The 21,418-nt window shown below is 44.5% G+C and overlaps 2 protein-coding genes across 2 annotated transcripts in view; one reads left to right on the top strand and one right to left on the bottom strand.

Moving 5' to 3' along the window:
• Nucleotides 1–1,117: 1,117 nt before the first annotated feature.
• On the bottom strand, nucleotides 1,118–2,796 carry MRPS22 (mitochondrial ribosomal protein S22). The gene has a single exon (XM_086919129.1). It carries the CDS (start codon nucleotides 2,711–2,713, stop codon nucleotides 1,700–1,702), a length of 1,014 nt encoding a protein of 337 aa, XP_086775255.1. The 5' UTR covers nucleotides 2,714–2,796; the 3' UTR covers nucleotides 1,118–1,699.
• A 495-nt stretch (nucleotides 2,797–3,291) lies between these two features.
• Nucleotides 3,292–21,418, top strand: part of ARL1 (ARF like GTPase 1) — a 100,669-nt gene continuing 82,542 nt past the window's right edge. Inside the window, exons 1-2 of the mRNA XM_086919128.1 lie at nucleotides 3,292–3,416; nucleotides 13,080–13,217. Of these exons, the coding sequence (XP_086775254.1) occupies nucleotides 3,413–3,416; nucleotides 13,080–13,217 (142 nt within the window). The 5' untranslated portion in view covers nucleotides 3,292–3,412. The remainder of the gene's footprint in view (nucleotides 3,417–13,079; nucleotides 13,218–21,418) is intronic.

Raw genomic sequence — 21,418 nt, 5'->3', positions numbered from 1 at the left:
GGAAACAAGCTTCAGAGGACTGGTTTCTGGCATTCCAGCCGTCTTCAGCCCGGCTTGCTTGAATCCAGTGGCGAAGTGAGCAAGGGACTCACGTCTGAACATACCCTGCCACACTTATGGCAGCCAAAAGCGGTACAAAAGGGGGTGGTAATGGACGGAGCATCTGAACCAAACACTCACACCCAGCTGGACTGTTCCCATGAGGCACAGGGTCAGACTGATTTGCATATTGCCATGTCTGAACTGGGGTGGCAGAGTGGGCTAAAGAACGGTGATGGATTAAACCCAGATCTTTTGACTGGGTGTGAGTGTTTGATTGATTCAGATGCCCCGTCCATCACCACTCCCTTTTGTACAGAATACAGGTTTAGAAATAGAAAAAGGAGAGGGAAAAGCAGAACATTTGAGATAAGGCCAGGGTTACTGAAAAGCCTAATTGGCTTACAGAGGAAGTCCCGTTTGGATTACAAAAGTGATATAGGAAGGTGAAAGAAATGTCCTTAATAAAGCTGTACTCTAAATCATGTACTAACAAGGCGTATCTGTAGACTTCGGAATGAAGAACATAGATTAGACAACATTATCATAAAACTAATGGAAACAACACATACAAGATTATCTCTAGATTATTCATCCTAGTGATTATTGCAAGTATACTGAATGAAGATTTCAGGCACAGTAAGATTTCTACTACAACAACAACAAAGTCACAAAAGTGGATTGTTTAAATTAAAATACACAATTTTACCAGTCAGGATTAGGTTATTGTGTTTTTCCCCCCCAACACCCCAGCTCAAGAACCACGTGAAGATGGTCTATGGCCCATTTGTGTTGTCATTTGTCTCTGGATAGGATACATATATGCTGTAGCAAAGATTTTTAGAATTATAATTGTGACAGAGTAAGAAAGCCAATGTGTTGGTCAGTGGATGGACCAATTTTGGAGACTCCGAGATCATCCAGAAGGGAGCTGCTGGCTACTGGAGAGACAAATGTGCTTAATAACAAAGATAACACTGTTGCAGATTTGCCATATGCCTACCAAGTGTGAACTGGCAAAGCTGATCAGATCCATTTGGCCTGTCTAAATCGAGACACCTTGCTCTTTTCTTCAACAACAGCAGTTTAATAATGATTTTATTTTTAAAGTACCTTTTGAAACCTATACAGTACAATACACTTCAAGTTAAGGGGTGCTTGGAAAGTTAATCTTTTCCGTGGTTTTCATGTATGTGGGGAGGGTGTACATTTAGGTTGTCATGTATATATTGTTTTTTCCTAAAACTATGTTCGGATATCAGGAAAATCCGTATTTTTGGCAACAGCACAATACAAAAACACAAAAGAGTATAATTCTAAATTAAAGATAAGAATCTTTTGTAGCAAAAATGGTTTATTTTGTATAATCCACAGATTTGACGAACTACCTAATCGTTAACCAAATTAGACTTTTACATGATTCAGCACGAATTGAGTAGCTTTTTCTACGAATAAACTTTAACATGGAAGGCAGTAAATAGGATAAGAACCATACATCCTATGCCTACTTGCTTTTCTTTTCTATTTTATCCTCCTTCTGCACTTAGTAACCAATGTGCCAAGACATGGATAAGTGAATAAGACACGCTTTAAGAGACTGTGTTTAACTGCCCTCTTGTACAATCGAAATGGAAAATGCAAGTTTTAACAACGTTTGTTTTCAGGACAATGATGAATGGCTCAATAATTCTTGCTGTGACTGCAGTGCAAGCTCTATGTAGCCAGCCTTTTCCGAGTCCGTCCTAACAAAGATTCTAATAAGTTCATGTTCATTAGCCCCCTGCTCCTTTGCCTCTTTCGAAGACATTGAATCTGGGTGGAGCATGTTATAAAGAACGATTAAACTTGTAGCATCATCCATAAAGTGTCTGTGGATCATATCGATCAGCAATCCATCAACCCGCTTCTTGGTCACCAGGTACCACACCAATCCTCCAAAATGTCTTGTTGAACGAAGAAGGTCATACTTGCCAGAAGTCTCAATATCCTCATAAGTCCGATGGTGCACTCGGATATAGTCTGGTGAATCTGGCTCAAACTGCGTGAGGGTGAGGTTCAGCACATGTTCATGCTGATCCAGACGGAAGACAGTTAGAAGGTTCTCTTCTTGGAATATAGGCGGAGGGGTGATCCTCCGCCCCTCTCGAGGGAAGTATACTTGTATCATACGATCTCGCTCTTCCCAAGTCGCCTTTCGCAGCTGCCCATTTGGCTCTCGGACGACAATAAAGCGTTCCCTGTGCGGGGTGCTGTAGGTGATGTCAGTAAACACGAACTTGGCCGTCTCGGTCCCTTCAAGGACTTTGTCTTCTGCCAGGACATCACTGATGGGATGGCGCTCACTCAGAACAGGGGGCATCTTCAAACGCTGCATGGCAACCTCGGCAGCCCGCTCTTTAGCTTCTATCAGTTGCTGGTCTGTCATGAGCTTATACTGTGGCTCCTTGAGCTCCTGCTGAATAGGTCTAAACATCTTTTCCAGATTCAACCTCGTCATTCTCAAGAGTATACTCTGAATTTCAGAATCGTCGAAGGAAGGGCGTTTCTCGTCTGGACAGTGTGCGCCATCCGTGCACAACACCCTGCTGCCAACAGAAATGTGTAATTTCAAGCTTGCAGATCCCCGCCACCACAAACGCGCACAGCGACTCCACGCTCCGACGGAGGCAGCCATTGCTCTGGGGTTCAAGGGCGGGATCAACTACTTTAAATCTCCACTGCACGATAACCACAGATTCGCCAATCAGTTTGTCAACACTGACATATGTAGATCGGAAAATGGGAATCTCTGTGCAAAGACTGGATTTCCACTGCATAAACTACCTGGACCGGTGTCAATGTGGACGCCATCTTAGAAAAGATAGGTTTTAGTTGATGTCATTTGTTAATTTGAAATATATAACCAAATCTTTTAAATGTGGTAACTTATACTAACAAACGGAAATGTATATCTATTCGCATTAAAAATTCTAGCCTTTAAAATATATTTTGATTTCAAGATATATTTCTATATATGTAAACAACATTGAGTATGTCATCCTTTTCAAAGATTGAATTTGCATTTTTACTAGTTACCCGCCTTGTAGACTGCCAAAACTTGTTCTAACCATTCCCGCCTGTTTTCCATTCCTCCTTTATTATGGCCACCGCGTACCATATAACCCATGTCGCTGACCTGCAGTCCCTTTTTAGTATCTATGATTTATTGCGTCTTGGCTGACGTGGAGTAGCTGCGCAACGCTTCCGGGTTTCAGAGACATCAGGATTGTTGCGAGGAGAAGGGGCGAAGAGGCCGTGAGGTGTGGGAGTTAGGTGACGGGGGTAAACCAGTGCGGGAGCATCTGTAGGGGCGGCGTGGAACAGAAGCGGCACCATGGGTGAGAATCGTAAAGGGACTCAACCTGACATTTGGGAAGCCGCAATCAATATGCTATGATAATAGAGGACTGATGAGGGTTGTGGGGTTCCCCTCTTGCCACCTTGGTCTCTTTATAGATTTGGCGCTGGCACTCGGTATGGAAAGAGTTGTCCCGTGGGATATCCTTTCTTTGATGTTGTCGTGGCTGTTTACCCTGTTAAACTTTTGTATCTAGTTTGGTAGTACTGTTCAGTGTTGTCTCCTGTGTGACTTATGCAGGGTGGACTCGTGCATATTCCTGACGAGGGCTTATTTGTTGGACTATCAGTGGCCATGATCACGGGGTGGATTTATCGTACTTGCTGCCTTAACCTGTGTATTAAATGAGTAACTCCGGACCCTCAATCGAAGACGTTAGCGTGCTAACTTATTTTTGTATGCTTTGGAGAAATCCTTTCTATATTGCTGATTTATGAAGTTTTCTGATTTTCTACCCTAGTATGTAAGAAAGACGTTGCCATTTGTTTGGTACCAATGTCTGCTGTTTGCATGGTTGGCCTTATCTTGAAAGAAGTGTTTATTTTATTTTGAAAGGACAGCCCCTTATCCGCAGGCCTATTACTTTCCCGCATTTTGGATAATCTATGTCTTAACATGAAGCCTCAGGATTTAGAACAAAGAATTTCCAAAGTGGTTATTGGACTCGTGTGTCATAAAAGCATTTTGTTGTGGCCTCTTGCTATCTTATTCATTCTCGCCACAACTTTATCTTGCAGCTCAGCCAGTGAAGAGGTCATTGGATGGTTGGAATGATTGTATTTATAGTTTTGTTGGGTGTTTTGCCGTCCTTCGTCCTGCTGAATTCCTATTGTTTTCATAAGAGGGGAGATTTGTTGTGGCCTCTTGCTATCTTATGCATTCTTCCCACAGTTTTGATGTTCCATGCTGCTCAGCCAGTGAATGAGGTCGATGGTTGGTTGGAATGTAGATAGTGTTTGTGTTTGGATTAGTGGCCAGTTGGAGGGAGAAGGGCTGAGCTGCAAGATGCTGCTCCTGTTGGGGCTTTACCTGTAACCAAGTTAAATAAACCTACATTCATAACCTTACAAGGATCCATCATCTTTGGAACACATTTATCTCCCAGTGTTGGTATCGCACGGAAACACTAGGTGGGACGGAAGGGACAGAAGCAGAGGGTGTGCAATAACAGTAAGACAGCATATTACATTCTCCAGTTAACCTCTGACAACCTGTTCATGAAACAGTTTATGGCCTTCAATTTTGGTCAATACTATATAACAAGATAAAATATGAAAATGATTCAAATCTGTATGAAGAGGTAAACTTAATATTCTGAGTCATTTTATGTTTTAATTTCAAGCTTGCCATCAAATCTTTTTACTGTGAGTACTTTTAGGACGTTTTAAGCTTAATTATTGCTGCATATTACATTCACCCAAGCAGGGATTTTTGAGATCTAATAAAAATTGCTGTCATGTGACAATTGGATTTAGTAGTTTTTCAACTGATTGAACGAGAAAGGTTTGCAATTATTTTGCTTGAGTAGTAAGTAGAGTGTAACTCTTTCACCATAATAATGTGGTATCAGTCTTTTTCATTTTGCGTAGTGGGACTGGTAGAAATGAAGTTATGCTATATACACCGTGATGTGAAAAAGAAAGCACACCCTATTGAGATTATTTGGTTTATATCTTAAGAAATATGTGATCATGAGCTATTCATCATTAAATCCTAATTCTAGATAAATGTAACCTTGTGTAACAAATACTTTGTCATGTGTACAGTTTGTTTTAATTCATTGGTGGATTCACGATATGTCATCCCTTTCAATTAAAGGGGCTTTCCCCCGGGCGGACCACTTCCCCATGATTGAGAGTGCTTTGAGTCTGCAGCGTCACCAAGGGCCAGCTTTAGCATTGGTGGATTTCTGTATGAAAATCTTTATTTGCCCCGCCCAATTACTTCGTTCTCGACTGATTCCCTCTCCACCACCTTCCAACTGTGCTCCTAATCTATCCATAGGCCATCTCTGACATTAACTTAACTTCTTGTATAATGCTCCTCATCTCACTGTAGGGTCAGACTGCTTTACACCCCACACTTATTATACAGAGACCATAAATCCTGCAAATGGGTAAATCAAAGCTTTTCACTTAGTGCTGCAAACCACCAGTTCACAGGCCTTTTCAGCGTGGCAGCCTATCTAATACTGAGTGCAGTATATCTTATACTGTGTGTAATGCATTTTAGAAATAATTATGTACATATTCGCAATGCTTTTGGTCATTGGCCGGGCCTCCATATCTCATCTCCCTTTCCCCAGTGCACCAACTAGGATTTAAATCCATGACCTTTTGGCTACACACTTATACCTCGAAAATGATTACATTAACCAACTGAACCTTCCTAGGAGGGCTATGTTTCTTCAACATATAATTTTAATTTGTATTTATTTAAATTTAAGATGTGTGTATTACATGTTCTATGCAGTTACCTTTGGGCGAAAGGCCAACAATGTAGTTGCAGAATATTTTGCGTTTCTTAGCTATGTGCCTTATCCTGCCACCACCCTCACTGACTCTCTCCCCAATTCTTCTCAGGATCGCAGTTGCCATACTTTTTTTTATTAATTCATTTCGAGTGCTGCTCACAAATCAGTAAACATGGCCACAAAGGGCAAAGTAAACTGTAACAAAATTAGACTTCTTTTTAAAAATCTTTACAACATAGTCCAGCCAGACACCAAGATATGCTGCACAGATAAGACGAGGCAAGCCAGAGTCGTCTCGGTCTCCTCACTTACAATTGATCAGGGGGCTGGAGAGTATTGCAGGAGAATTGGCTGCAATGCCCTGAAGCCTGAGGAGGTTTTATTTTCTGGCAGGCTGGGAGCGTTCAATTTCTACTTTGCTTCCCTCTACATGGTCACATAATAGTTTTACCTCTGTCTTTTGTGTTATTTATTTGTTTTAATGTTATGGTATCTCTTCCTATTTATGTTTCATTGGCTTACTTTTACTACTGGAATGTGGCACAGATCTATTTAGGAGGTTCTTAAGCCAGACTAGTTGTAATGTATTTGTTGATTTACCATATTAACCTAATACATACAGAAAAATGTGACAAAAAGCATTCACCCATTTCCCTCGTCATTATTTATTGGTGTATTTTGTGTTTCACATCACTGTTACAAAGATAATTGTCGCTATACTTGCCTCCGCATAAGCATATCGATATACACTACTTGGCAGTAACACAACATTATTTCAATAAGGTTCAGCAAACTGCATTCGTCATCCTTTATAAAGATTTATTGCCTGGAATACATGGTTTTCAGGCAAATTTCAAAATGTGCTTATGATAAGGCTTTTCTAGCATACACACAGTGAATCAATTGAAAATAATGTGGTTTCTTTGCCTATTTGTCAAATGTATGCACAATTAATAATTCTTTATGGAAGAAATAAAACTAAAATTAAGTGTTGTTGCCAAGAAAAAAAATAGCCTGATATACTTAATGATTACAGTGTGAAGTTGCTCTATGTATACTAATGGTATATTTTTGCACATAGTCTTGCATTGTGGTAGCTGTAGTCATTTGCTTCCATTGAAGCAACCATTTTGATAATCATTTTAAAGCGAAGAGCTAGCATTACATAGACAGTTTTTATTTCTAGCAATCTGAGAAACCTAAGTTTGTTGTATGAAAGTGCTGGATAGATTAGGGTACTGATTTGCATTTGGTACGTGTCGATTATACCAGAGAAGTCAATGATGAGACTAAAGTATTCCAACCCCGGTAGAAGGGATTTCTTCAATTAAAGTTTACGTATTTGACATTCATATCTTCTCTATTTCAGTTTAGACTTTCTCAACAGAAGGGTTAAAGATTACGGGGGTATGGAGCATTCATTGTTCTTGGTCTGTGAATTTTCCTACTGTTTGACTGTACATGTATTTTTATGCTTATATGGTTGAGTCACTGGATGTCTGTGTGGGTGCATGGGCACCTACACTCAAGGTTATCTGCCTGTTTGGATCGCTCTGGGGTGTTTGTCTTGGTCTGATTGAGCATATATGTTTTATAGATGTGTTGCTCCATCAACTTAAATGTGTGATTGTAGGACTTGACCTTTTTGGCTAAAGTTCCCTTAACTTTTTGCTTCCCCCTAGACCGTTTTCCTGACATAGGGTTACCAATTTAGATGCTTTGGGCACTTTACCACTGCTGATCATTGTCAAAGTACAAGTGTTCCCTATGTAAAGTGTAATGGTGATTGGTTGGCCATGATTGGTATGTTTGCCTTACTAGTAAAGTTCCTAGTGATGTGCACTGTGTGCGCCAGGGCTAGTAATGCAAGGGTGCGCGGAGAGGGAACTCAAGCCTGCAGGGTAGGGTCTCTTCGCAGTTTGTTAAGTTAGCATGTTGTCCTGACAAGTGCAACCACTTGTCAATCCTGACTCTTCCTTTTACATACACATTGGGCACCCCTGTGGTAGGTCCCGGGTAATCCCTGGGCAGGGTGCAGAGTAGGTAAAAGGCAGGACATATACTAAGGTGTGTGTAATGTCCTGTGAAAAACACTCAATTTCGTTTTTCACTGCTGAAAGGCTTTCTTGCCTTAGGACAGAATGGGGGAGGCAGGGTGTTGTTTGTTAGCCTAGTTTCCTTTAAGTTTATAATAGAGAGGTGAAGTTTAGTATGTATGAACTCTAAGTATCATAACACATCTTTCTGTGAAGGTGTTTTTGTCACTGTGTGTTTAGAAACCACTCTTTTAGCAAGTGGCTGAGTTGTGTGCTTTAGGCATTTCTGTGTGTCTCTGATGAAATGTGGATTGTCTGTCTGGATCTGGAAGTTTAGAGCATCTGGAGAGTAGGGGGAGGAGAAGCCCGGGAGGTGAAAAGGCCTGGGCTGGTGCTATAAATCAATTGGCCCAACTACTGCTGAGGGATTAAGGATCCATACCCCCAGTATCAAAGGGAGAAAGGTGACACTGGGAGGGAGACACCCAGAACTGTTTTAGTGAGGGGTCAGGGACCCCTGAGCACAAATGGACTTTTAAGACATTAAGGGGTACAACTATAAGAGCTGAAACCCCTGAACGTTGGAATGAAACAGTAATGGATTGAGACTGAAAGGGATTGGACCCATTCTGTGGCCGAGAGGAACCTCTGCTAAAGAAGGAGCAACTGAAGAGACTGCTGTGGAAAGACCCATCCTTGCTTTGTGATCTGGGGCTGGCCTGAAGTTGGCTGTTGGGACTGTGCTTGGAGGCGCTGGGTCCCCCTGCTTGAAGAAGACTGTGCTGTGTCTTGAACCCCAAGGACCTGAGGTGAGCTGGTTCCCTGTTTGGAAACACAGGAACATAAAAGTTTCAGCAGAAGTCCCAAGCAACGCGGTGTGCGCGTGCTTTTGCAACTCAGACCCTCAGAAGTTGTGCCTTGTGATCGTGGGCACGCGGGAGTAAGCTGAGTCTCGGACGCGCAGAGTGCGTGTCGTGGTGCAGCCAGGGCGTCTGTGAAGAGCACCGGGTCATCGTGAGCACCAAAGAGGCGAGTCTCGGACACGCAGAGTGCGTGTCCAGATGCAACTTGAGGCGCTGGTGAGAAGTGCCTGGGTAGTGTGTGCACGGAATTCGAATAAGTCTCCACAGTGCTGAAGGCGGGTCTCGGTGTTCACTGATACCGCCGGAAGGAGGGCCAGGTCATTGGGCCCTCGGAGTAAGACGGCAGAGGCCCTGAACGACAGCCCTGAAGGAGCTGAGCCGCAGGCCCGAGCTCGCCGTCCCCTTGACGGAGTTCTGGATCAAGGCCCAAGTCTTTGAAGGAGGAGAGGAGAGAAGGGTTGCGCCCCCAGGTAACGTGGATCACCACGTGGGGTGCGGGCTCAGAGGGACACTCTCTCGGCCTTTCGCTTTTGTTGGCTGTGTGAGCCTCTTGCTTTGGCTCGGATCTCGGCCTTTGCTGACCCAAGGAGGGGCAGTACTGGGGCCGGAGTGAGAAGCAGTACTTTTGCGTCATCATTGATCCATATCTAGCGCCAAGACACCCACAGGTAGACGCTGCGCTTTATAAATTTTTAAAATAAATAAATAAATAAATATTGGGGGCACTGTTAACGGAGCACCTAAACTGTCGTATGAGACTTTGAAATATTGCTGCTAAAGAACTATCAAACTGTTGTATGATGCCTGACCTTTTTTGTGCCTGACGAACTACATGCTTGGTGCGCTACGCACTGCGTTATTTTTCCCTTGCAGAGTGATTGTAACGTTGGGCATTGCATTATTTCTTCATCGCACAGTACATGATTGTAGCGTGACACATTGCTTTGTTTCTTCCTAGTACAGGGCATGCTGGTAGTGATACGCATTGCATTATTCCTTCTATTGCAAAGTACATGACTGTGGCGCTACGTACGGCATTGTTTCTCTGTTGCACAGTACAAGAGAATATAGTTTCGCATTGCAGCATTTCTTTTATTTTGCAAAGTGTGGGATTCTAGCAATACGACTTGCCTAACCCTTTGGAAATGGTTAGAAGTGAGCTTAACTGTTGGTTAGAAGCGGTGGTTGGGCTTATAACCTACCAACCCACTGGAAGGAATACTACCCATTCCTATATGCTGATTTTGTATTGTGTGGTCATATTGTATAACTTTTTATGTAAAGATTATACTCAATTTTTAAAAACTCGTGTGGAGTCTATTTGTGGTGACGTCATTGGGTTGCTGTGAGTGTAGTTGCACATATTGTACACTTGTGCCTTGGAGATGAGCCTGGCTGCTCGTGCCAAGCTACTAAGGGTGTGGGCAGGGCTATCTCAGACTGTGTCCTTACTTAGCCTAACGCTGAAATGAAGGGTGAGGGACTCCCGCCTCCAGCATTTGGTGGTGGCAGTGAGGGATAAGGACCCCCACTTCCAACAGTGATCTACATCAATGTTTGCATTGGTGTGTTGTGTAGCTGTGTCATACATAAGCAAACGCCGTTTTATGAATCTGTTATAAATTACAGTTTAGTTATTTCTCAATATTGAGCTAATTCACATGCCATTCAAAATGACAATGTTGAATGATGATCGTCAGCAGGTAAATATATGAAGACGAAATGGTTGCTATTTTTATTTTATTTTACCACTTGCTTTGTGGAATTAACATTTTGAAAGACGCATTTCTGTGTTCAGGATGAGATTGAAGGCACTTCAACTTACTAGTGATCGCTAGAACCTCACAGGGTTACTAGGTAATCAAGACAATTGTTGAAGGTTGCAGTATTACTCATCTACATAAACTTTAGCACATTGATGTATCCTATAAATGCAACAACACATTAAAATAGCAAATGTGTTCAAGCTGATCTATATGTTGAAGCCATACACCCTCTTCTTTATGAATAACTTTTCAAGAAATTACATCTGACTCTTGTAACATCTGAAGGTACTGCAGCTTTCTGAAAGAATTTTCAGGCTGCTGCATTTTACTGAAAAAGCACACTAAGTAATAATCTGAGGTATTAGAGGTTTGAGAACCAATTGTGAGGGTGTTGCTTCTGACTCGAGAGGGACCATAAGTATTGCCATGAGGTGCTACAAGTTTGTGAATATCTTACAAGCCTCAAGTTTACTATAAAAACAAGGGCAATATTACATATGTATATAAGTAAAAGGGCTTTTGTCCAATTTCTTTTTATCTATTGGTTTGCTCAACTCACATTGACCTTTTGCTGATTCCAACCACAGCACAGGATGATGAATTAGCATAGTTCAGCTATAGACTAACATCACTGTAAGCAACGTCTGTTTACTGACATGCATGCAACACCAGTTGAACACAAGTCTGCTAAGAAAGAGATTAAAGGCTCTTCAATTTACTTGTTTCTACTAGGACCTCTATATGTTAGTTTCCTTATATAGTCCATAGTCTACAAGATGTTTTTATTCAAAGTGGCAGTATTGACTCATCTCAATAAACTGTGGCATATTCATATTAGAAGAAAACAAGCAGAAATCGGTCTAGTATAAAAAGCTTATAGGCTTATTTTTATTTTGAAGCCGCACCCCCTCAACTTTGTGAAGGACATTTAAAGCCGTTTCATCTGACTCGAGATGGACATGTTATAACGACTTTGAGGTACTGCAGCTTTATGAAGATTTCATGCAGTTGGCTTTGGCTTGAGGGGAACATATGTTTAGTAATTGTGCATTGCAGCCTTGTAAATGAGTTTTCAAGCAGTTGCTTTTGATCGGAGAGGGACATCTACTAACAACTTGAACTACTGCAGCTTTTAAAAAGATTTTTAAGCAATTGTTTCTGGCTTTAGAAGGACAGATAGTAATGTCTTGAGGGACTGCATCTATGCGAAAGGCCAGATCTCTTGACTTTGCCAGTGCTTGTTCTTCTACTGTTTTTACCCCATGGAAGTGCATGTGTTTTCATGCTTGTTCCATTGCAGCTTGTTCCCGCCACAAATACCCACTCCCTCATGGGTTTCATGTTGCACCTTCCTTCCCATCCCCAGATAAACTGTAGCTTCTTCTACCCCTCCTGGCTTTTTTTTCTTCTAATTTGTTGTCTTCCACCTCTTCAAGATCTCCATTTTCCCCCTGTCCGCTTACTTCACATTTCCCTTCACCTGCTCACCCCCAGCTTCTCACATTTGCGACATTCTTGTTCAATAAAAAAAATGCATACAAAAAATGGGGTCCAGCAGCTCCTGTTGGTTACCAGGCTGCTCATTATTTTATTATAATTATTAAATTTGCTTTCGAACATCTTTAACATCCGTTTTTATTTACCACTTCAAGATTGGCATCTGCCATCTTGGAACAGTAAATATAACATTTCAAAAACAGTTACGTCATACTATGTGTGCATTGCAGAGCTTACACTACAACATTTAAATTCTTGCTTTCATAAGCATTAAGAAGTGAACAATTTGCAATTAGTGTATATTCTAAAAAAAAAAAGAACAATGTAGGAAGGGGTTCAATTTTATAAATTTGTATTAAATGTTTAAAATGCCTTCTCCCAGTAGAATTATAAAAGTGCTGGAGAGAGCTAGCGTAGCCCAGAGCTTTATTGCCGACATTTTTAAATGCAATTTATCACGTAAGTTCCTTGAGAAGGTTCTACCTAAGTAGACATATTTCCTTACCGTTTCCAGCATTTCATTGCCCATATGACATTTATATTTCAGCCCTCTTTTCTTGCCACCAGAAACTAAGAGTTTTTGTTTTTAATAGATTCATCTTTAAGAAATGCTTTTCAGCATGTTTATGCAACACCCTCCGGTTTCTTTGTGGGCCCAATGGAGTGACCCCAAACAGAATTATATCATCTGCAGGTGATGCATGCGCAAATGTATGCCATCATGCTGGCCATCACAAAGCATGTATTTGCATGCTTAACAGTGCATGCACATGCAGGCATAATTGCGCTTTTTTATTTTTGTTGTTTCCATCGGCAGGAAGCATTTTATGTTTTACTTCTAGCTGTTTAACAGCATCAACAAAAAGCAATGCTGGTACTTCTGCATTGTTGCTAGAAGGCAAGACCTTTTGACTTCGCCGGTGATGGTTTCACTTAATTTCATATTTGGAGTGTTTGTGTTTTATGTGAATTTGTAATATTCCATTTTGTCTTTTCCTTTTTTTCTAGGTGGCTTTTTTTCAAGCATCTTTTCCAGTTTGTTTGGAACCCGGGAGATGCGAATTTTGATTTTGGGCCTTGATGGTGCTGGGAAGACAACAATTTTATATCGGTTACAGGTTGGAGAGGTGGTCACAACAATTCCCAGTGAGTTCATGCTTAATATTAAAGTCTAAACTGAATATGTTAAATAAGTTCAAATCTGTTTTGGCCCATTTGCGATTAATTGATTTTTTTCCCACTTTACACATGTATTACTAATTGTTTAGCCTTAGGGATCTTTGTAGCAATCAACACATTTTTACATTTGTGATCACTTTGTGTTATCTCAGCTTTTTCTTTGTGTTTTTAAATGCTGAATTATAATGTAGTGAAGGTGATAATTCCCCGTATTGCAGTGCTCCCCAAACATTTTAGTACCACAGCCCACTTTTTAGTATGGCAATCTTTCGTAACCCACCTAGCTTTAACGGACATGCAGCAGGTGTTTTTTTTTTTTTATGCAACTACAGCATCATGTGGTGACACGTAGCACATTTAATTGAAATGGATGCCAAATTTACACAAACTTACTATTTATCGATAAAACTATATTGCACGCAAATGATATGTGGAAATTGAGTTGTAGTGAATATTATTTGTGCAACACTAAGTAAAATATCCTGATTTGTTCTAATCCTACTTAAATCTTTGCTATCCTCATACTTCAGAATTACAAAAAATGTGCTTCATTTGCTTTGCTAAACCCTGAATGTTTACAGTTAATTTACAGGTATTTACATTTTGATGTGTTAAGAAGAAAAAAATGACACCCTCCAGCTTTTTTTTTTTTAAAATTTATTTGCATTTGTCATACAATGCACATATCATTTGCAGGATCACGTCCGATATGCAATACAAATGTATCATCAACCTGTAAACTCCCCCCTCCCGCACAAATTCCCGCCTGCTCTCCCAGTATCCCTTGCATTTCCCACTCTTAAACAGCATTACATGGTGTCTTTGTGAGTTGAGTATAAGTCCATAAAATACCTAGGAAACCATACAGCTCACTCATCCGAACATACTGCAGTCTGTAAGTTGCAAGTTCTAAAGGGTAGCCCGGGCAAAGGGTAATAAACATATACATATGGTCAAGAGCACCCGTCCTTATTAGCCTCCTGAGACATTTCCCCCCCCCCCCAAACTGTCCCCCCTCCGTCATCAGCTCGCAATCCCATCCAATGCAGGCAAGCAGGTGTATGGAATAGTCTATGTAAAAATTTGAAATGGAGCAGGCGGGGCCTACTGCTCCCGGAGACAAGTTCCGTCTGTTTACACGCTAGTTCCCACTGATCATCCGTGAGTGGTTCAGGCAAATCATTGTTCCAATCAGCACTGGCCCTAGCATGTAAGGTGGGTGCCAAAGATCTGACTCTTGCATATAATAGAGAAGTGATGTGTGTGGGTGTGTCGTCCTGCAAGAAAAGGTGAAGGGAAGTGAACACCTCCGGCTCCTCTGGGAAAGCGGGACATTTGGCTCGTACGCTCTGTCGGAGCCTAGTATAGATAAACACATCCATGAACGTGTAAGGAGTATCACCAAAAAATTGTTCCTTTGACCGGAACGTCCCATCCAGGAAGAGATTCCCCCCCCCCCCCCCCCCAATATGAAGTACTGCAATTTAGTTAATAAGTTTTGACAGATTTTCTCAGTCCTCACCTGCAGGGACGGGCAATTCCTAAGTGGTATTCTAGAGGAGTAGAGATGCGTAGCGCCTTCTGTTCTTGCCAACCAGTGGACAGCCTTAACCGTGCAATCCACTGTAGTGGGGTCGTTGTCTCTGTCCCTGTAGGGGGCGAACAAGTATCCTGCTGGTGGCACCGGCGCCATGTGGCCATCCTCAACTGCGAGATGAGGCATGTCAGCGGGTGGTGAAACCAGTACACCGCGAAATGCGCCTGTGCACTGTAATAATATTGCTCAAAATCTGGTACATCAAAACCCCCGAATCGGTATGGTAGTGGGAGTGTGTCCGGTTTCAGCCGGGCTTGTTTCCCACCCCAGATTAGACGGATCAGCTGCAATTTTTAGGGTTGCGAAAAAGTGTGCACCGGGGTGATAGGGGATGTTAATAAATAAGTATAAAAATTTAGGGACCACCACCATATTAATTAGCGAAACCCTCCCGGCCATTGAAAGAGGAAGCTTAAGCCAGTTTGTGATGTTATCCGTTACTTTAGTCATAGCACGCCCATAGTTAGTCCTCATCAACGTGTTTTTATCTCTGGAAACTTGTATCCCCAAGTACTTAAAATCTGACTCCTCCCATTGCAGCGGGTAGTCCAGGGCGTGAGGTTGCGTGTGGTTGGTTAATGGGTACACCGCTGATTTTCCCCAATTTATCTGTACTCCGGCAGTCGCTCCAAACTTAATAATTTGCCTCAGTATGGGATTTAAGTGTTGGTGTGGGTTGCGGATGTACAGGGTGATATCGTCCGCGTAGAGGGATACCAGGACTTGTCTGGAGGGATAAATTGGAAACTTATGATTATGATGTTGGCGTAGTTTGGCTGCCAGTGGCTCAATAGCAATAGCGAACAGAACAGGGGATAGTGGGCAGCCCTGCCTAGTACCTCTGGTAACGGAAAAGGGGTCCGAACGAGACCCGTTGAGCAGGACCCTGGCAAGCGGCACTTTATAGAGGAGTTTGACCCACTGTATGAATTGATTCGGAAATCCCATATACTTCAAAGTCCCAATAAGGTAGTCCCACTCCACTGAGTCAAACGCTTTGGTGGCGTCCAAAAAGACAGCCACCGCCGCGCATTTGGGGTCTATATCCTGCAATATCGCCAGGTGAGTTCGAAGGTTGTGGGATGTAGCCCGATTAGGGACGAATCCCGCCTGGTCCGGCAGCACTATTTTTTCCAGAAGAAGATTCAACCTAATGGCTAGTACTTTAGCAAGGATTTTGGTATCACTATTGAGGAGTAACAGTGGGCGATAGGAACCGCACTGATCTGGAGGTTTACCAGCTTTTAGTAAAGACAGTATGTGCGCTTCTCTCATGGTGCCAGGGAGTAACTCCTCTTCTAACGCTTCGTAAAAGACAGCCTTGAGAATGGGAGCCAGTATATGGACGTAAGTCTTGTAAAAATCTATGGGTCTCCCATCTGACCTAGGACACTTATCCGATTTCATAGCCATAATGGCCTCTTTAATTTCGTCCACTTCGAGGTCTAGTGCTAAGAATTTTTGTTGCACTGGTCCCAGCCAAGCGAGGGCCACGTCCTCAAAATAGTCCTCTAAATTAAGCACAGATTGTCTATGTGATGTATATAATGTCTTATAATAGGCGGTCATGGTAGCCATTTGGTCTGGTAGGGATCTGTATGTCGTGCCCTGTTCGTCCCGCAGTTCAGTAATGTAGTTGCGAAAGCGAGGAGGTCGTATTGCCCCCGCCAAGGACCTTCCAGGCCTAACCCCTTCCCCGTATCGTCTAGCGGTTACATGCTTCCCCCGGAACCTACTCTCCCTGTCTGCAGTGCCAATATATTTCAATATCTTCTCCCTTAATGTGGCTTTCTGGGGTCCTGAGTCTTCCCGTTCTAACACCTCCCGCTCCAGAGCCTTCATTTCAGTCTCTATTGTAGTCAAGGTCTGCCTGAGGTCCCGCATGATCCCACCCCCTTTGGAAATACACCACTCCCTCACGGTTACATTAAAAGCTTCCCAGACAGCCGTGAGACTTGCTACAGAGCCAGTATTCCTGGGGAAAAAATCTATGATCTCCTGTTCCAATTCTGCCCTAAAGACAGCATCTTGCAGGTGCAGGGGGTTGAGCCTCCAGCTAAGATAGGGTGTTAGATCCACAGGAGGGTGTAAGGAGACTTTCACAGGGGAGTGATCCGAAAAGGTTTGGCCATGTGTAGCGCCCCAGTCACCCAATTAGTCATACCTTTCGCAAGGAGCACATAGTCCAACCTGGCCCAGGTGTTATGCATGGATGAGTGGTGTGTGCCTTCTCTCTTTGAGGGGTGCAAGAAGCGCCAGTAGTCCACTAAACATTCCGTAACTATGACGTCCTGTAAGGTGCGTTGGGAGGAGGTGTAATGCGCTGCCGCCACGTTTGATCTATCCCAGAAGGGATTAACCACTGTAGTGAAATCACCCCCCCCCAGACAACATATCTGCATCCCAGCGTGCGTACTTTACCTCTTAGCGTTAACATGTAGTGGGGATCATCAACGTTTGGCCCGTAATAGTTCACCAGTACGATGTCATGCGATTGGAGCAACCCCCACAGCAAACAATACCTGCCCTCCGGATCAGAGTCCTGCCCCCCCTCCACAAATCAGACGTCCCGTTTGATAAGTATAGTTACTCCTCTGGCATAAGATGAATAGGAGGCAAAGCAGCTATGAGAAGCCCATCGGGACGCGAATCTGGGGGTGCCACCCTTTGCTAAGTGCGTCTCCTGTAGGAGAGCCATATGAACATGATGTCGATCCAGGTATCTCAGAATCTGCCGTCATTTTCGAGGATCATTAAGCCCTCGCACATTCCACGACAGAATGTTAAGACTGGCGCTGCTGCCCTCTTGTTCACCCATAGTCATGGAGAGTATTTTGATGCACATGCCATCGTTTCCAGGTACACTGCCTTGACTCACCAACAAACTGCATCTATGCACCCCGACCTACCCCTTCACACCCACACCGGCTGACCCAACTCGCCAGGAATAAACATCCCGCTCCCCCAAGCAACTCCCATAGAACCTAGGGTCCATGCTCGTAAGGAGCGAACTAACAGAAAAGTCAATGAACTAAGGGTAATGCCCCAATAGGGGGGGGACCGCAAGAGGGGCTCCCACCAATACCACTCTGCCTCTCTTATTTCACCCATCCACAACCTCCCGTAACCAGGGGTCGATCTGACTGGACGAGGGCAGGTGGCTGGGGGACAGCATGTGCCATCAGTTCAATAACAGTCATAAATCACCACTCTGGAGAGCGTCTCTTAGGTGTTCGGCAGCCTCTCCGGTGTGGTCTCAGTGTGATATGAAGCCCATCTCGTTCAGGAAGGCTCCGACAGCGGCTAGTGAGATCTCGAACTGTCTTGCAGCAGCTTCCCTAGAAGCGGAGCGGCGGTCGCGCTTGAGGAAATCCTCCGCCTGTTGTTGTGAGGTGAAGATATTTTGTCGCCCTCTGTGATGCATCCGCAACAGTGCGGGATACAGCATGGCATACTGGGTGCTGTGGGACTGGAGCTGCTTCTTCACTCCAAGGAATTTTCGACGCGCGTCCTGCACTGCTTGTGTAAAGTCAGGATAGAAGGAGAGGGTGGTATTCTCATACTTCACTTCCCCCTTTTCTCTCGCCAGCCGCAGCAAGGTGTCTCGATCTCGATAGTTGAGGAATCTCATTATTATTGGGCGAGGTGGAGTCCCTGGAGGGGGTCTAGTGGCCAAGGAACGATGGGCACTCTCAATAACCAGTTGTGCGGAGAAGGAGTCCCTGCCGAACAGGTCTGCCAGTAGCTTCTCCATGAAGTCCTCCAGCCGCCCCGTATTGGTCGTCTCGGCCAGTCCTAGCATGCGGACGTTGTTCCGCCGAGAGCGGGATTCCAATTCCTCATTTTTGTCGGAGATGATTTTCAGGAGCTTGTCCATTTGGGATACGTCCTGCCTGCTCGTGCTTGCGCCATCCTCTAAATCCGACGCGCGTTGTTCAGCCTCCTTCAGTCTTTCTTCATGGCCGTCAAGTTTCGCTACGACATTGTCTAGGCGAAGGGTCATTGTGTCTATTTTCGAGTCAATAGAGGATAAACTCTGCTGCATGCTCACCAGTAGTTCCTTCCAACCAGACTCCCTCATTTCTGGGGGATCGTCGTCGTGTTGGCCTCTAGGTGCAGAACTCGGTGTCTTGCAGGTGTCAAAGGGCAGCTTAGACTGCCGTGGCTCCGTCTTGCCCATGTTTGCCGACCACACCCGGCTCACCCACCTCCAGCATATGTGGGGGATAGAGGTAGCAGCGTCAGCGCCTTCAGTGGATGCAATGAAAGAGGCCCGGGGTACAACTAGAGCCGTGTCCTGACTCTTAGAAACCCCCAGTGGGCCAGGCCTGAAACAGTCAGAACTCAAAAGTGGATCGCCTCAGCCCGCAGCGTGGTGGTGGTAGGAAAGGATCAATGGGGGTGCAGCATAGGATTCTCTTGGCGCAAAACCTCAATGTCAACGTCTTGCCACGCAGGGCCTTCCCCCCTCGTCTGTTCTGGGCCCACGACGTTGTGCCGTACCCTGCGAGTGCTGCCAGTCTCCCTGCCGTGCCGCACTGAGTCCTATTATGCAGCGCCAACAGGGGAGGGAAGATAATGGTGCTACGTCAGATTTGCTGTGCCCACTATGCGTCCACCTCATGCAGCCATGGGATGGCGGGTACTGCCCTCCGCCAGGTTCAGGCCCTTACTATGGTGCTATTCGCAGTGGGCACCCTCGAGGTGGGAAAGTGCAGGAGTCGAGCGCTGTGGGGAAGCGTGGCGGGCTGGGCGGCAGACCCCATCGCGATTCGTGGGAAGTATCCCTGGCGAGTATCTCCTTGGAACCCATTCTTTATTTACTGGCCATTCGTGGATCTGATCCTGGATTCTTGAATAGAATTATATTGTTGAGTCATGATGTCTCTGCCCTTTACGTGGCGTCCTGTTCATCTCTTGGACGTAGTTTACCTGGAAGGTTGACTGACCCAGACCGCCTTGCTTTTTCAGCCTGCATTTTCTTTCATATTGATTCTCCGGTGCAGCCATTACATTATTTGTCCTGCCTCCCTGGTTTGGAGATGTGATTTCCCGGTCCACACATCTCTTATGAACTGGTTTCTGATTGTGAGCAGTCCATTCTTAAAAACATTGGATATGCTCTTTCTGCCCTCATGCACTACTTTGGACCTGTTCTACACCATGCTGTCACAGGATCTCCAGTGAGACCTGATCAATTTGTGCTTCTGATGACATGCGCCCTGATGAAGGAATTTCCCATATTGGCACTGTTCCGAAACGAGTGTTGGCGCTTTTCAATGTTTGCCTGATTATTTGTGATTGTTGATTGAGTAGAGTATGAATGCTTATAGTCTTGGAATGAGTCAGTATTTGAGAGAATGAGTGAGTGATTTGTGTGCCAATTTTTAGTGTTTTTTGTGTCCCTTGGGCTGATGATATACCAATTCTTGATGAAACAATGTACGTTTTACTGAATTAATCAAAATCTGTTATATATTTTTCTATGATAATAAACAAATGATTTAATAATCTAAGAATTTTGAGCAGTTCTGTGGGCGTCCCTCATTTATTGTTGGAACCCCTTGGGTCCTTCTTAAGATTGGGAACTCCCCTGTTCTTGTTCTTGTTGTTGAGCTATTCGCAGTGGGCACCCTCGAGGTGGGTAAGTGCAGGAGTCGAGCGCTGTGGGGAAGCTGCTGGGTATCATGGCAGGGCAGTCGTGTTGTGTCAGCACTCTCTCTAGCTGTGGCTGTGGTCCATGTCGGCCCAGGGCGCCCATATGGTCCCAGGCTCCTAAGATGGCAGCCAGTATCGCCCTCCGCGGGGGGGGCGGCCTCCTGCTGAAATCCCCCTTTCGTAGGTGGTCACGCACAGTCAGAATTCAGACCGCAGCTCCTCCGCCACCACCCCAGGAGCGCCGCTCTGCTGCCTCCCCTCCTCACCTGTTATGGCAGTAGTGGTGGTTGCAGTCCTCCGCGCGTCTCCGGCCCGTGTCACAGCCGCCGCGTTCCAGGTGCTGAGGTGGAGGGTCAGGCAGGGACAACCGCGTTTTCGCCGTCCCGGCGATTGGAGACGGCACAGGGGTTGTAGGCCCGAGATCCCGGGCCCCGCGTGGACACCGCGTCCGCCCTAAGCCTTCAGCTCTATCAGGCCGTCGCACCGCCACTTAAATCACTGCTGCCTTCTGGAGCCCCGGTTCACGAGCGGGCCTAAACTTCCTCCGAAGTCGCACAACACCTTTACAGTACCAGCCGTGTAGGTGAAAGCAGCATTTTTCAAGTCAGGATGAGGATTATGATTAATTTATCCCCCGGCTCGGCGGGAGCTCTACGCCAGGGCAACCATCTTGCTCTGGCGCCACCTAGTGCCCCCCCACTCTCCAGCTTTCCTTAATCCGGCAGAATAGGTACATTATTCACTTTATATTTCTTTCTCTGACTGAAAAGTGAGAGGAGTTTATAAACGGAAGCCTCCATGCTAAAAAATAGGCAGCAGAAAACATAGCCTGACATTTGACCTTGGCCTATTAAGTGAAGTAAATTTGAAATGATAAATAGAGAATTTCAAGGCATCTTTTTTTAATGCCTGG

Source organism: Lissotriton vulgaris, chromosome 1_1 (assembly GCF_964263255.1).
Source record: "Lissotriton vulgaris chromosome 1_1, aLisVul1.2, whole genome shotgun sequence".
NCBI classification, from domain to species: domain Eukaryota; kingdom Metazoa; phylum Chordata; class Amphibia; order Caudata; family Salamandridae; genus Lissotriton; species Lissotriton vulgaris.
The sequence above is the reverse complement of the archived record's forward strand: the minus strand, read 5'-3'. Positions and strand labels throughout refer to the sequence as shown.